The sequence below is a fragment of the Pongo abelii genome, chromosome 20, assembly GCF_028885655.2.
Source record: "Pongo abelii isolate AG06213 chromosome 20, NHGRI_mPonAbe1-v2.0_pri, whole genome shotgun sequence".
NCBI lineage: Eukaryota > Metazoa > Chordata > Mammalia > Primates > Hominidae > Pongo > Pongo abelii.
The window spans coordinates 20,035,206-20,050,075 of NC_072005.2; the positions used below are offsets into that span (position 1 = coordinate 20,035,206).

Genomic DNA, 14,870 nt, shown 5'->3' on the forward strand with positions numbered 1-14,870 from the left:
CCTGACCTTGTGATCCGCCCGCCTTGGCCTACCAAAGTGCTGGGATTACAGGCGTGAGTCACCACGCCCGGCCTCTAGGGGCTTTTTAAAATACTGGTAATGTCTCCCATGACATGAAATGGTAATATACGTTGGAATGACACTTTGAGTCTAAAGGTAAATGTTACAGAAGCAAAGAAACTGCAGTATCCCAAACATGGAATGGGTGTAGCAAGCGATTACTGATTTATTAAGAAGAAATATGAATAAGCCGATTTAACTAAACACCACAAAATTTTAGACAAGACACATCCTAAAAACATGTTTGACAAATTCCAAGAATCGCTATCCAAGACAATTGATTTTCAGACTATGCGAGGACACAGCTATATTATAAAGATCATAACAGGTAGCTTTTTGTTCATGTCCAAATCTCAAAGATTACAATGTATACAAAATATTAGGGCAACATGGCCCCATCAAAAAAATTATAAAATTTTCAAAAGCAACAATAAAAAGTGTATAATTTTTAAAATTCCAAATAAATTGAACAGGCCAGGCTTGGTGGCTCATTCCTGTAATCCCAACACACTGGGAGGCCAAGGTGGGAAAATCAAATGAGGTCAGGAGTTTGAGACCAGCCTGGCCTCAAATATGGTGAAACCCCGTCTCTACTAAAAATACAAAAAATTAGCTAGCTGTGTTGGCAGGCGCCTGTAATCCCAGCTATTCAGGGGTCTGAGGCAGGAGAATCGCTTGAATGTGGGAGGCAGAGGTTGCAGTGAGCTGAGATTACGCCACTGCACTCCAGGGCGAGACTCCGTCTCAGGAAAAAAAAAAAAAACCAAAAAAAACCACAAATAAAATAAATTTAATATTCACAAAGTGAAACAGGAACACAGACAACTACTGAAGATTAGAAAAATGAGGATAACAATGAAAAAATATTAAAATAGGAAACAAAAATTGTGGGTATAAAAAATACAAAAACTAAGTGAAAAATTTCTTAAAAGAAAAAATTGTGTAAATAGGGCAAAGCTGAAAAGCTGAACAAACAAACTAGGATATACCCAAACATCTATTTATAACAAACACATATATAAACAAAATCTCAAAAATCACAGATAAGAGAATTTTGGGAGCTGCAAGATAAAAATGATGGTCATTTATAAGCATAGTCTTATGAGATAACCAATAAATTTATCAAAAAAATTTTTGTAGGTCAAAAGGAAACTGTGATATTGTTATTAAAGTTATAATAAAAAAAGATGTCAAGTGGGAAAAGTACCATCAGCAAAATTGTACTACCAAATAAAAAGTCCTTCCAAAATAACCAAATCCTGAGAAAGTATATTGGCACTGCATACGCACTACATATCAAGGATGCTGAAAGGAGTTTTTTTCCACAGGAAATAACATAATGCAAGAAAACAACACATAATCATATGAAGATATGTAAGTTTCTGGAAAAGATAGGCACATTCATAAAAATGGAATTTCTTACTTAACTAATGTTAATTAGTTATGTTAATAATGGTACAGTTTAAAAGATAAAAGTGTGGAAATTATAAACATCTGTTAATGAATAGACAACATAAAAAACATAATTAGTAAAATAACAAATTTGAAGGCAGATGTAATAATGAGGAATTTTTGTATGCAACTGAAGTTAATTTTTTACTACATTAAAATATATTGTTGGATCTTTTAGAGGTTTTAGATAATCCCCCAAGGTACTACTAAGAAAATATCTGAGGCCGGGCGCGGTGGCTCACGCCTGTAATCCCAGCACTTTGGGAGGCTGAGGCAGGCGGATCACAAGGTCAGGAGATGGAGACCATCCTGGCTAACACGGTGAAACACCGTCTCTATTAAAAATACAAAAAAAAAAAAAAAAAAAAATTACCCGGGCGTAGAGGTGGGCGCCTGTAGTCCCAGCTACTCGGGAGGCTGAGGCAGAAGAATGCCGTGAACCCGGGAGGCGGAGCTTACAGTGAGCCAATATCAGGCCACTGCACTCCAGCCTGGGCGACAAGAGCGAGACTCTATCTCAAAAAAAAAAAAAAAAGAAAAAAGAAAATATCCGTATAGATTCACAAAAGAAAATAAGAAAAAAGCTCAAAGCATGTCAACACAAAAATAAAAAAAACTTAAAAAAGAGAAATTAAGACACAAAGATAACAAGAATCAAAACAATTATTTTATTAACAGTTTTTCTCTTTCAGAAAACTATTTAAATATAATTATCTTTCCAATCAAGAGACATACTTCTAATAAAAAGGCTCATTAAAAAATTTTAAAAATCAAGATTCCACTTGCCTTTTTACAAGAGTCAGCTGAGATCTAATGACAAGAAAAGACTGAAAGTGGCAAGACCAAAGTAGAAATTTCATGTAAATACTAACAAAATGAGAGCAGAAGAGGTCAAAATAATATTACACAAGCTACATTGTTAAGTCAAAAGCTGTCATATTTTATAATATACTTTAAGTTAAAACTTCAAAAGACAAAGAAGGACATTAAACAATATATAGATTAATTCATGGGAACCTATGACAAATTTGTTTATCCGTGTGTATTTGTGTGTGTGTGTGTGTGTGTCTCAAATTGGGGTTTCAAATATATAAAGCAAATACTAACAAAGTTGAATAAATAGAGCAATATAATTATAGTAGGATATTTCAATACCCCACTTTCTGTAATAATAATAAAACAAGACAGTATATTAGTAAGGGAACAAAGGACTAGAAGCCAGTAAAAAACAATTATTTCTAATGAAGGTATAGAGAACACTCCTCAACAACATCAGGATACATAGCCTTCTCAATAGCTCATAAAACATTCCTCTTTATAGGCCACCTGTTAGGTCAAAAACAAAGTCTTAACACATTTTTTAAAACTAAAATTTCATAGATTACTTTCCATGACAAAAATGGAATTAGAGTATAAGACAATAATATAAATAATTGATAAATTTTCAAATATATAGAAATGATACAACACTCTTGAGCATGCACTTGTTGAAATAACTTGGCTGGGTGCGGTGGCTCATGCCTGTTACCCCAGCGCTTTGGGAGGCTGAGGTGGGTGAATTTAACTCCATCTCAAAAACAATCAAAAAGGAAATAATTAATATTATGAAGATGTCTATACCGCTCAAATTAATCTATAGATTTAATGCAATATTTTTCAAATTTCTTGTTGTATTTTTGAAGAAATAAAAACAGCAAATCCAAAACTATGTGGAATCTAAAAAGACAAAGTACCCAACAATCTTCAAAAAAAAAAAAAAGTTGGAGGCATTACAATTTCTGATTTCAAAACACATCAAAAAGTTACAGGATTAAAACAATTTGGTATGAGTATAAAGATGAAAAAGTAGACTAATAAAACAGAATGCAGCACATATATTATATCACCTTTCACATAATTATTGCAGCATTGCTACTGAAAGCCAACAGGTAAAAGCAATGCAAATTTCTGTCACCAAATCAGTAGATATAAAAATACTGGCATATCACTCAATTTTCAAAAAGCAGAAAATATTCTAACAACTATTAAGATAAATATTGATGACACTATGAAAAATAAAACGAGCCAGCCACGAAAAGACAGAGATTGTATGAGATATATAAAGCAGTTATACGCTTAAAACCAAAGAGTGGTGTTTTAAAAGTGCTAGGAAATGTGAAGAATTGGTAGTTGTTTAATGTGTATTGAGATTTAGCTTTGCCAGATAAAAATATTCTAGTGATATGTTGCATAATATGTCAACATAATTAATATGACTAAACAGAATATATATAAATATATATATACATATATATATACTTATTTTTTTTTGAGATGGAGTCTCACTCTGTCTCTGAGGCTGGAGTATGGTGGCAAGATCTCGGCTCACTGCAATCTGCAATCTCCGCCTCCCGGGTTCAAGCAATTCCTCTGCCTCACCCTCCTGAGTAGCTGGGACTACAGGCATGCACCACCATGCCTGGCTAATTTTTTGTATTTTAGTAGAGACAGGGTTTCCCCATGTTGGCCAGGATAGTCTCCATCTCCTGACCTCATGATCTGCCTGCCTTGGCCTCCTGAAGTGCTGGGACTACAGGTGTGAGCCACTGCGCCTGGCCTAGAAATATTATAAATTTTCTTATGTGTTTTTGACAGATAATACATTTTGTTATGTGTTTCCCCCACACAAAAATAATATAGATTCATAAATAAATAGATGTTGAAATTAGGAGAATTTTTATGACTACTCACGTAGACAGGATTAAAAAACTGTTTCAGGCTGGGAGCGGTGGCTCGCACCTGTAATCCCAACACTTGGGGAGCCTGAAGCAGGAGGATCTCCTGAGATCAGGAGTTTGAGACCAGCCTGACCAACATGGTAAAATCCCATCTCTACTAAAAATACAAAATTAGCTGGGTATGGTGTTGTGTGCCTGTACTCCCAGCTACTCAGGAGGCTGAGGCAGGAGAATCACTTGAACCCGGAAGGTGGAGGTTGCAGTAAGCTAAGATTATGCCATTGTACTCCAGCCTGGGCAACAAGAGCAAAACTCCCTTTAAAAAAAAAATAAAAAAACAAAACAAAACAAAAACAAAACAAAAAAAACCTGGCCAGGTGCCGTGGCTCATGCCTGTAATCCCAGCACTTTGGGAGGCCAAGGCGGGTGGATTGCCTGAGGTCAGGAGTTCGAGATCAGCCTGACAAACAAACATGGTGAAAACTCACCTCTACTAAAAATACAAAAATTAGCCAGGCATGGTGGTGCACGCCTGTAGTTCCAGCTACTCAGAAGGCTAAGGCAGAAGAATCGCTTGAACCCAGAAGGTGGAGGTTGCAGTGAGCCAAAATCATGCCACTGCACTCCAACCTGGGCAACAGAACGAGAATCCATCTCAAAAAAAAAAAAAAGAGATGGGCACGGAGGCTTGAGCCTGTTTAATCCCAGCACTTTGGGAGGCTCAGGAAAGTAGATCACCTGAGGTCAAGAGTTTGAGATCAGCATGGCCAACATGGTAAAACCCCATCTCAACTAAAAATACACAAATTAGCCGGCTGTGGTGGCGGGTGCTTGTAGTCCCAGCTACTCGGGAGGCTGTGGCAGAAGAATCTCTTGTACCTGGGAGGCGGAGATTGCAGTGAGCCAAGATCGCACCATTGCACTCCAGCCTGGGTGACAGAGTGAGACCCTGTCTCAAAAAAAAAAAAAAAAAAAAGAGAAACCTACTCTGAAAAAGCACACTAATGTGGAACTTCAAAACAATAATAAGAGAAATGTTTACTCATAAAATCTGGTATGCAACATTGATGTATCATTTAAACAAACATTGTTAGGCCAGGCGCAGTGGCTCACATCTGTAATCTCAGCACTATGGGAGGCCGAGGCAGGCAGATCATCTGAGGTCAGGAGTTCAAGACCAGCCTGACCAACATGGTGAAACCCCATCTCTACTAAAAACAGAAAAATTAGCCGGGCATGGTGACACATGCCTGTAATTGCAGCTACTTAGGAGGCTGAGGCATGAGAACTGCTTGAAGCCAGGAGGTGGAGGTGGAGGTTGAGGTGAGCCAAGATCGCACCACTGCACTCCAGTCTGGGTGACAGAGAGTGACTCTATCTCAAAAAAAAAAAAAAGAAAAAAAAAATTGTCTATGTAACTGCAATATTTAGCTGTTACTGTGTACTCATTAAATGCAGGTATTTTGAATCACTGGCATGCACTGTGTGGCAGTAAAATTTCAGAGAATATGCAGTGTAATTATACATAGAAGAGTCTGAGAAATTTTTAATAAATAACCATTTAAAAGAAACTAGTGTTACTTTTTATGTTTTAAATATCTTCTTGCACAAAATGAAACTGCTATAATCCAACTTTAGAAGAAAAGAATAGACTTATATTGTTAAATAAAAAAAATATATTTTGCAGAATAGGGTTAGACCCTCTGATATATAAAACAAATATTAGGAAATAAACTACATTATTATTTAGATATAGGCTGAAGTAGATGAAAATTCTGTAATTCCCTTTTGCCTGCAGCAAACTTAAATTTACAAGTAACTATTTTAGTAAATATGGAGTACCTACTAATTATCTAATTTACTTCCAGCATACCATGCAAATTCTAGCACATTGTCCTAAATTTCTGAATCTAAAATTACGACAAATTTGAAATAGAAAACAGAAAGTAAAAATGTATAGGGAGAGTGACCTCACTAAGATGAAAAGATTAAAAGTCCCCTATTTTCATATCCTCTTACAGCAAAAAAAGGTCAGCTATCCCTGACAAAAATGCCTTTATGAGAAAACCAGGCATTATGGCTCACACCTGTAATGACAGCTCCGTGGTACATTAAGGCTGGAGAACTGCTTCAGGCCAGGATTTTGAGACCAGTCTGCGTTATGTAGCAAGACCCCATCTCCAAAATAAGTGCCTGTAAGATTTGAGATCCAGGGAGGGAGTTGTGAAATGCTGTTAAAACTTAAGATTAAGAAGTGTTCTATTCAGAAGGCAGGCCTTCATTCAGGTGGGAAACTGCAAGACCCCTGTTCTTGGCTACAGACCAGGATAGGGTTCACCCAACTTGGTCCCACTGAGAATTCTGAACTTACTCTGTAACTATCCGAAACTCCTCCCAGCCACAATCTGGTAGAGGTCCTGCCATTCCAGAGACCTGGAGGAAGGTGCCCATTTACAGCCACGTAGGCAGGCCTGCAGACCTTGGCCTTTACTGTGGTCCCTGAAACAGTTCAATGACTCAGTTTCATTTACCTGAGCCACAGTTTATGGTCAGTTCTGCCTATATAGAAACTCACACAGTTACCTGAGATTTGCTCTCTGGTACTCAGTGAAAGCCACACTCATCCACATCCTGATACAACGCCCACCATATGCAGAACTGACTGCAAAAACATGCCCTAGTGTCTGCCCTATGGAGCAAAGTCCTGAAGGATATGCAGTCTGTCCAAAAATAAAATGGGAATTACAACTACCCAAGTCCCTGTATCAAGCCAACTAAAGGTGAACCCTAGTGCAGACCCAGCAGCCTTGTGACCAAGCTACAACCCCTCTTCACTACAAATTCAGAGGGCATCTCATCACACTAAGGGCCGAATAAAAGATTTTTTACCTTTTAAAATTAGTTTATGAAAACTTGAAGAGGTGTTTTGTTTTCTCCATCAAATTCAGACACCAATACAAAACTATATGGTGCGCCCATTATCAGTGCTTCTATTTTAATCTAGGACTGGAAGTATGTGGCAGAAGAATTAGTCAAATAAATAAAAAAAATCCATTGAAATAGAAAAATAAGTAAAATGCTGTTTGTAGATCATACAATCTTATTTTTAAAAAACCAAACACAGTACTTTTACATTTGCTGAGGAGTGGTTTACTTCCAACTATATTCTCAATTTTGTCCATTCAGGACATAGGCATGGGCAAGGACTTCATGACTAAAACACCAAAAGCAATGGCAACAAAAACCAAAATAGACAAATGGGATCTAATTAAACTAAAGAGCTTCTGCACAGCAAAAGAAACCACCATCAGAATGAACAGGCAACCTACAGAATGGGAGAAAATTTTTGCAATCTACCCATCTGACAAAGGGCTAATATCCAGAATCTACAAAGAACTTAAACAAATTTACAAGAAAAAAACAACCCCACCAAAAAGTGGGCAAAGGATATGAACAGACACTTCTCAAAAGAAGACATTTATGCAGCCAACAGACACATGAAAAAATGTTCATCATCACTGGTCATCAGAGAAATGCAAATCAAAACCACAATGAGATACCATCTCACACCAATTAGAATGGCAATCATTAAAAAGTCAGGAAACAACAGATGCTAGAGAGGATGTGGAGAAACAGGAACGCTTTTACACTGTTGGTGGGAGTGTAAACTAGTTCAACCATTGTGGAAGACAGTGTGGTGATTCCTCAAGGATCTAGAACTAGAAATACCATTTGAGCCAGTGATCCCATTACTGGGTATATACCCAAAGGATTATAAGTCATGCTACTATAAAGACACATGCACACGTATGTTTATTGCGGCACTATTCACAATAGCAAAGGCTTGGAACCAACCCAAATGTCCATCAATGACAGACTGGATTAAGAAAATGTGGCACATATACACCGTGGAATACTATGCAGCCATAAAAAAGGATGAGTTCATGTCCTTTGCAGGGACATGGATGAAGCTGGAAACCATCATTCTGAACAAACTATCACAAGGACAGAAAACCAAACACCGCATGTTCTCACTCATAGGTGGGAAGTGAACAATGAGAACACTTGGACACAGGGCGGGGAACATCTCACACCGGGGCCTGTCATGGGGTGGGGGGCTGGGGGAGGGATAGCATTAGGAGAAATACCTAATGTAAATGACGAGTTAATGGGTGCAGCAAACCAACATGGCATGTGCATGTAACAAACATGCACGATGTGCACATGTACCCTAGAACTTAAAAGTGTAATAAAAAAAACCCCATACACAGTACATTAAAACCTGTCTAAACTAATAAATACACTAATTAAATTAGGAAAATATAAAATTAACATAAAAGTATATCTATGGTTTCATACAGTTTAACTATCTGATAAAATAAAGAAAAAATCTTATTTACTATAAGATTAAATAATAAATTTCTGAGGAAAAAATTAACCAAAGAGGTAATACAAAAAAAAAAAAAAGAATGAAACAATTGGAGAAGATCCAAGTAAATTTTAAAATAGTTTATGTCTATGGATTGAAAGATTAAATATTATTGAAGTGCCATATTATCCAAAGTAATCTACAGATTCAATAAACTTCCTATTAAAATTGCAGTGTTTTTTTTTCACAGTAATCGAAAATACAATTCTAAAATTTACATGAAACTAAAATAAACTTTGAATAGCCAAAGCAATCATGAGGAAAAAGAACAAAGCAGAAGGATATCATACTTAAATTTCAAACTATACATTTCAAGACTATATAGTAATAAAACAAAAATGAACAAAAAAATGGAACAGAAACTAATACTTTCACACACACATTTAAGACCTGATGCAGAAAGAGAACTTAAAAAAGAGTTTTAGTTTCTCAAAATCATGCAGATACTTGTGTGTCCTCAAAACAATGGAAAAACAGCCAGATTGTGCAGTCTCTTATCTGTCATGAAGAGGACTTTGGCTCTCATTGTGAACCTGAAGGAAGCTCACCGAAAGAAAATAGAATCCTTAGAGAATTTAAAAGCATAAGACAGAAGATGCCTCTTTGTGAGAGCAAAATTAAAAGAAAAAAGAAAATAAAAGGGAAAAAAAAAAAAAAAAAAAGCTGCCCAGGAACTATTTCCTTGGGAACACAGCTTCCCAAATCACATTTTAAGGACTCACTTTCTCTTTGACCTTGGGACCTCTTATCTGTGTTGTCTGTCATATTCATTTTCACTCGTACCTACCTGGGGGTTTGGCAATCATCTCATGCCTCTTCATAGTTAAAGGTTTTTTTCCTTGCTCCAGACAGGTGATCAGGTCTGGTTTAGAGACAACAATACCTGTTTTATTAAGAATAAATAATATGAATCTTGCTCATATTCTCCAATTACAAGCTAGTACTGTGCTCAGCAGAGCGGATGTGATATTCTCGTAAATTAATACTAAAATACTAAGTTATAACATAAATTTTTTTTCTTTTTTGAGGCAGAGTTTCGCTCTCGTTGCCCAGGCTGGAGTGCAATGGCTTGATCTTCGCTCACCACAACCTCCACCTCCAGGGTTCAAGTGGTTCTCCTATCTCAGCCTCCCGAGTAGCTGGGATTACAGGCATGTGCCACCATGCCCGACTAATTTTTGCATTTTTAGTACAGACAGGGTTTCACCATGTTGGTCAGGCTGGTCTCGAACTCCTGACCTCAGGTGATCCACCTGCCTGTCCTCCCAAAAGTGCTGGCATTATAGGCGTGAGCCACCAAACCTGGCCTATAACAGAAATTTCTAAATATTTAGAAAATACTTTCAATTTGTAGGTTTCTTAATTTTACTACCAGGTTCTACTAAATCAAAAATTGGTGGTGGCAATTAGATTTTCAGGTGGGGGCAACAATATTTTATGCCACTAAATTTTTGGAATTACCACTAATTTGGAGTGAAGAACAAAGCTCAACTCAGGAATGTGGAAAGTTTGGATTAAGATGAAACATCATGAAGAAATTCTTTTCTAAATGAAAAAATTCTGAAGATTTTTCTGGAAAAAGAGGATCTGAAACTCTTGTATGCAAAGAATAAATTACTAAAAAACATTCTACAAAAAAGAGAAATAAAACCTTTAGGGTAATATTATGAATTATGTACTCAAGTTATCCTCACCAAGGAAGACCAGGTTTCTGTAGTTCTCTAACATCACATCCCTATATAAATTCCGCTGTGTAGTGTCCAGGCAATGCCACTCCTCCAGAGAGAATTCTATGGCCACATCTCTAAATTGCAATGGTCCCTGAAAAACACACACACACTTATTTTTACCAAGTGGCCATGGGTGGAATTTTTAATTTGATTTCAGGTGAAATGAGAGAGTAAAGAGAAGTGGTTCTGACTTATAGGACTAAAATTATCCAATAAAATGATTTTCAACACAGAAATATTCTCTAATGTAGTCTCTAACTCTGAGAAAAAAGAGCAGCACAAGATCCACAACATCAGTTCATATATATTTTTCTAGATAATAAAGTATAAAATTAAGGCCATGAACATGAACATGTACATTTTTGAGTGGTATATTTACATCATACGGAATGAGCTGTGAATATTTTTCAGATAGAAATGTTGAGTTAGAAGGCACCTCTCAAATTTTAATATGTACAATAAGCTGACGACCTTGTTATGCAGGTTTTCTCCAGATCTGAAATAAAGTCTTTCTTATTTATTTATTTATAGATGGAGTTTCGCTCTTGTTGCCCAGGCTGGAGTGCAATGGTGCCATCTTGGCTTACTGGAAACGCCACCTCCTGGGTACAAGCAATTCTCCTGCCTCAGCCTCCTGAGTAGCTGGCATTAGTCATGCACCACCATGCCCGGCTAATTTTTTTTTGTATTTTTAGTAGAGATGGGGTTTCTCCATGTTGGTCAGGCTGCTCTTGAACTCCCGACCTCAGGTGATCCGCTGCTTCAGCCTCCCAAAGTGCTGAGATTACAGGCTTGAGCCACCGCACCCAGTCAATTTTTTGAATTTCTAACAAGCTCACCAGTAATGCCAATGCTTTTGGCCCCAAAAGGATATTTTTTCAAACATTTAGTAAGTGGAAGAGCCTGTGTTTTTCCCCACATTTTCTAGCCTATAAACAAAGAGCCCTCATTTATCAAAGAAAATATGTAGGAAAAAAATAAGAAAGGACAGCTGCCAGATTAAATGTGATGGTTTATGCACATCAGCTGCATAAAGATAGTTAATAGTAAGAATAACTCTATAGTGAAAAAAATCTGTCAGGGAGCTACTTAACCAAGTGAATCATTAACCATTAACTGCACTAGGACAAATTTTTATGATATGCTAATGCTCACAGAAGAACACAGCATCACTGTTGAAATATTCCCCCCAAAAAAGTAAATTATAATCTGAATTTAACCATAAAGAAACATCAGTTTTAGGCCGGGTGCAGTGGCTCACGCCTGTAATCCCAGCACTTTGGGAGGCACGAGGTGGGCGGATCACGAGGTCATGAGTTCGAGACCAGCCTGACTAACAGGGTGAAACCTCATCTCCACAAAATACAAAAATTAGCCCGGCGTGGTGGCGGGCACCTGTAATCCCAGCTACTTGGGAGGCTAAAGCAGGAGAATTGTTTGACCCCGGGAGGTGAAGTTTGCAGTGAGCCAAGATTGCCCCACTATACCCCTGGCCTGGGTGACACAGAGAGACTCTGTCTCAAAAAAAAAAAAAAAAAAAAACATGTTTTATGCAAACTTTAAAATACAGATTACTCCTCTGTTCTGTAATTTTTAGTAATAATTTTAAGTAGGCTTCACTTAGCTCCCTAGAGAGCAGGTATCTCTTAATAATTTTTTTCAGAACTTTCTGGGTAATAAATGCCATCCCATTGAAATAAGCATTTTTCTTAATCTCGTTCTGCATAGAGCTAATAGAACACACAGATGGAGCCTCAACATTACATGTTCTACATCTTTACTAAGGACCAGAGTTTTCCCCAATAGAAATCTTGAGTATCCACATCTTTCCATGTTCAACAGCCACAAAAGAAACATTTTTAATATCGCAGATCATAAACTATTGCTGAGAATCCTGCATAGCATATAAGAACTATGATGCAGAGAATAAAGAGAAGGCTCTGAGATATAGTAAAGAAATATTTTTCAGAGACCCTTGACTATCATAAGAATTTTAACAAGTAGTTAAACCAAACTCATTAGGGCAGAAAAACACAAGTAGAAAAGTAAAGGTTTGTGAGTACTAAATGCATGGCAGTCTGGGAGGCAGAGTGGACACAGCTCTTCATCTGACACATGTTTACCTGAAGGAAAGTAATTTTTTTTCTTCCTCCTCCTTCTCTGGAATTCATTCTCAGATGAGACTCTCTGGATAAATTACACCTGCATCTTGCGAATGTGTCTTTAAAGGTGTCAGTATTACATGTTTACCTGCTAGCATGACATCAATTGGCAGAAAAAGAAAAAGTTAACCCATTTCTGTCCTTTAAAACAGAAGAGATTCAGGAACAATGAGCTGCTCCATGAAAATAAAAATGTTTCTCCTTTCCTGTCCCCAGGTGCCCTACCCTACCACAGACACCAGCAATTTCTGCTACAGTAATGCAAATATGTGCCACACTGACTTATCCCTACCAAACCCAAACAGAACAGGCCCTGTGACCACCCTTTAGTGCAAAGGTGGAACTTAACTCTCATGAATGTATTTTGAAGCCCTCATACCTGATTCTGGCCTCACCTTAGAGTCATATGAGGCCCTTCATTAAACAACATGGATGCTTCCACACACAACAATAAACAGAAGCTGTGGGGAGGGCACAAGAGGTTTCTGCAAATTGGCCATGTGATCCTAGTAAGAAGCCTGGGCTGATAACCACTAAGCTAAGCATTGCCTCTCAAGCTTTAATGAGCTTATAAATCATTTGGTAATTTTGGCCCCACTTTATGTAACGTGATTTTGCAGGTTTGAAAAGGGTCCATGAATGGGTGTTTTAAACAAGTTCCCTGTCAATGCGGATGTTGCTCCCCCTTAGCTCATTATTAGCATTAGTTACAGAAGCAGGAACAACACAGGGTCCCTTACACTCAGCACTCTTGTCACAACCAAATACTTCTGGTACAAATAAGGACAACCCATCTCCATCCTAAAGTTTTATATTATTTGCTGGCTCTTTACAGACAAAACAGAAGGCAGCAATGTCTGAATAAGTCTTGATTTAAAAAGCAACATGTACACATTTACTAATGCAATGTTTATTAAGCAGGTACTATGTGCTCAAGAGTATGATACAGAGCACTGTGCTGGGTATTCTCATAACACCCTGGGAGCTGGCACTAAGGGTTTAATAATTTCCAGGATGTAGTTAAATGTCCCAGCATTTTTATTTCTTCTATTTCTCGGTCATCAAAATTTTTTTAAAAATTGTATAGAATAAAAGCTAAATATAGACAGATGGAAGAGATATAGAAGGAAGAGTTTAATCTAGTATAGAGAAAATTTTATTCTATTCATATTTACTTTTTTTGTGACTTGTGGAGCAACTACTGGATCTGCAGGAATAGAAAACAAGTTGCTAATTAGAATGTCTCTGCAAGCACTGGTTTTAATACAACATTTAAAAACTAAGACCCTAAAATACATACTTTATTTTTCTCATTTATATGCTTTTGGGTTTCAGGAAATTGTGAGCGCCAGCTCTAGAAACGCAGTAGGATTCACCAGCCAAAACTCTGATCTCTTCTAATCAGTTCCGTGAGGCAAGACTCCAGGGTAGGGTCAGAACTAAATAGTCTCCAAAAAGGGTGAATCTGAATAGGTCTGGGGCAGCGTGAAGACGCTATGTAGAATTCTGTTCTCTATGCCACTGGGGTACTTCCAGTTTTGTTTTTCCTAAGCTTACCTAAAAGAAATGTAAATCCAGAGTTTCTGCAATTTTAATCTTTTCTAGCCACTGCCCTGTCAACTTTATAGTATATACTAATATGCAATTTAAACAAATCCCTTAAGGTCTTCTAGGGTAACTTTTTTTGTTTTTTGTTTTTTTTTTTGTTTTGAGATGCAGTCTCACTCTGTCGCCTAGGCTGGAGTGCACTGGTGTGATCTCGTCTCACTGCAACCTCTGTCTCCCAGATTCAAGTGAATCTTCTGCCTCAGCCTCCCAAGTAGCTAGAACTACAGGTGTGTGCCACCATGCCCAGCTAATTTCAGTATTATTAGTAGAGATGGCATTTCACCATATTGGCCAGGCTGGTCTCAAACTCCTGACCTCATGATTCGCCTGCCTCGACCTCTCAAGTGCTGGGATTATAGGCATGAGCCACCGTGCCCAGCCTTTCTAGGGTAATTTTATTAGAAAATAAATACGTACACTTAAGGAAAAAGAAATAGAAATTATACTGCCGGGTGTAGTGTCTCATGCATGTAATCCCAGCACTTTGGGAGGCCGAGGTGGGTGGATCGCGAGGTCAGGAGTTCAAGACCAGCCTGACCAAGATGGTGAAACCCCATCTCTGCTAAAAATACAAAAATTAGCCAGACGCGATGGCAGGCACCTGTAATCCCAGCTACTCAGGAGGCTGAGGCAGTAGGCTCACTTAAATCAGGGTGGCAGAGGTTGCAGTGAGCTGAGATTACGCCACTGCACTCCCTCTCAAAAGTATAAA

At 37.7% G+C, this 14,870-nt stretch overlaps 1 protein-coding gene across 9 annotated transcripts in view; it reads right to left on the bottom strand.

Moving 5' to 3' along the window:
* LOC103893083 (zinc finger protein 506) overlaps nucleotides 1-14,870 on the bottom strand; it is a 157,562-nt gene that overhangs the window by 3,940 nt on the left and 138,752 nt on the right. For 2 of the 9 annotated variants that reach the window (XM_054540067.2, XM_009253055.4), the window contains exons 2-3: nucleotides 10,353-10,479; nucleotides 9,446-9,541 (exon numbers count right to left, since the gene is read on the bottom strand). The exons of 1 other annotated variant lie outside the window; for it this stretch is intronic. In XM_054540067.2, the coding sequence (XP_054396042.1) occupies nucleotides 9,446-9,541; nucleotides 10,353-10,386 (130 nt within the window). In that variant the 5' untranslated portion in view covers nucleotides 10,387-10,479. Of the gene's footprint in view, nucleotides 1-9,445; nucleotides 9,542-10,352; nucleotides 10,480-12,511; nucleotides 12,642-13,725; nucleotides 13,758-14,870 lie in introns of all 9 variants that reach the window. 6 more of the 9 variants (XM_054540065.2, XM_063720034.1, XM_054540066.2 and 3 more) reach the window with 6 other exon arrangements.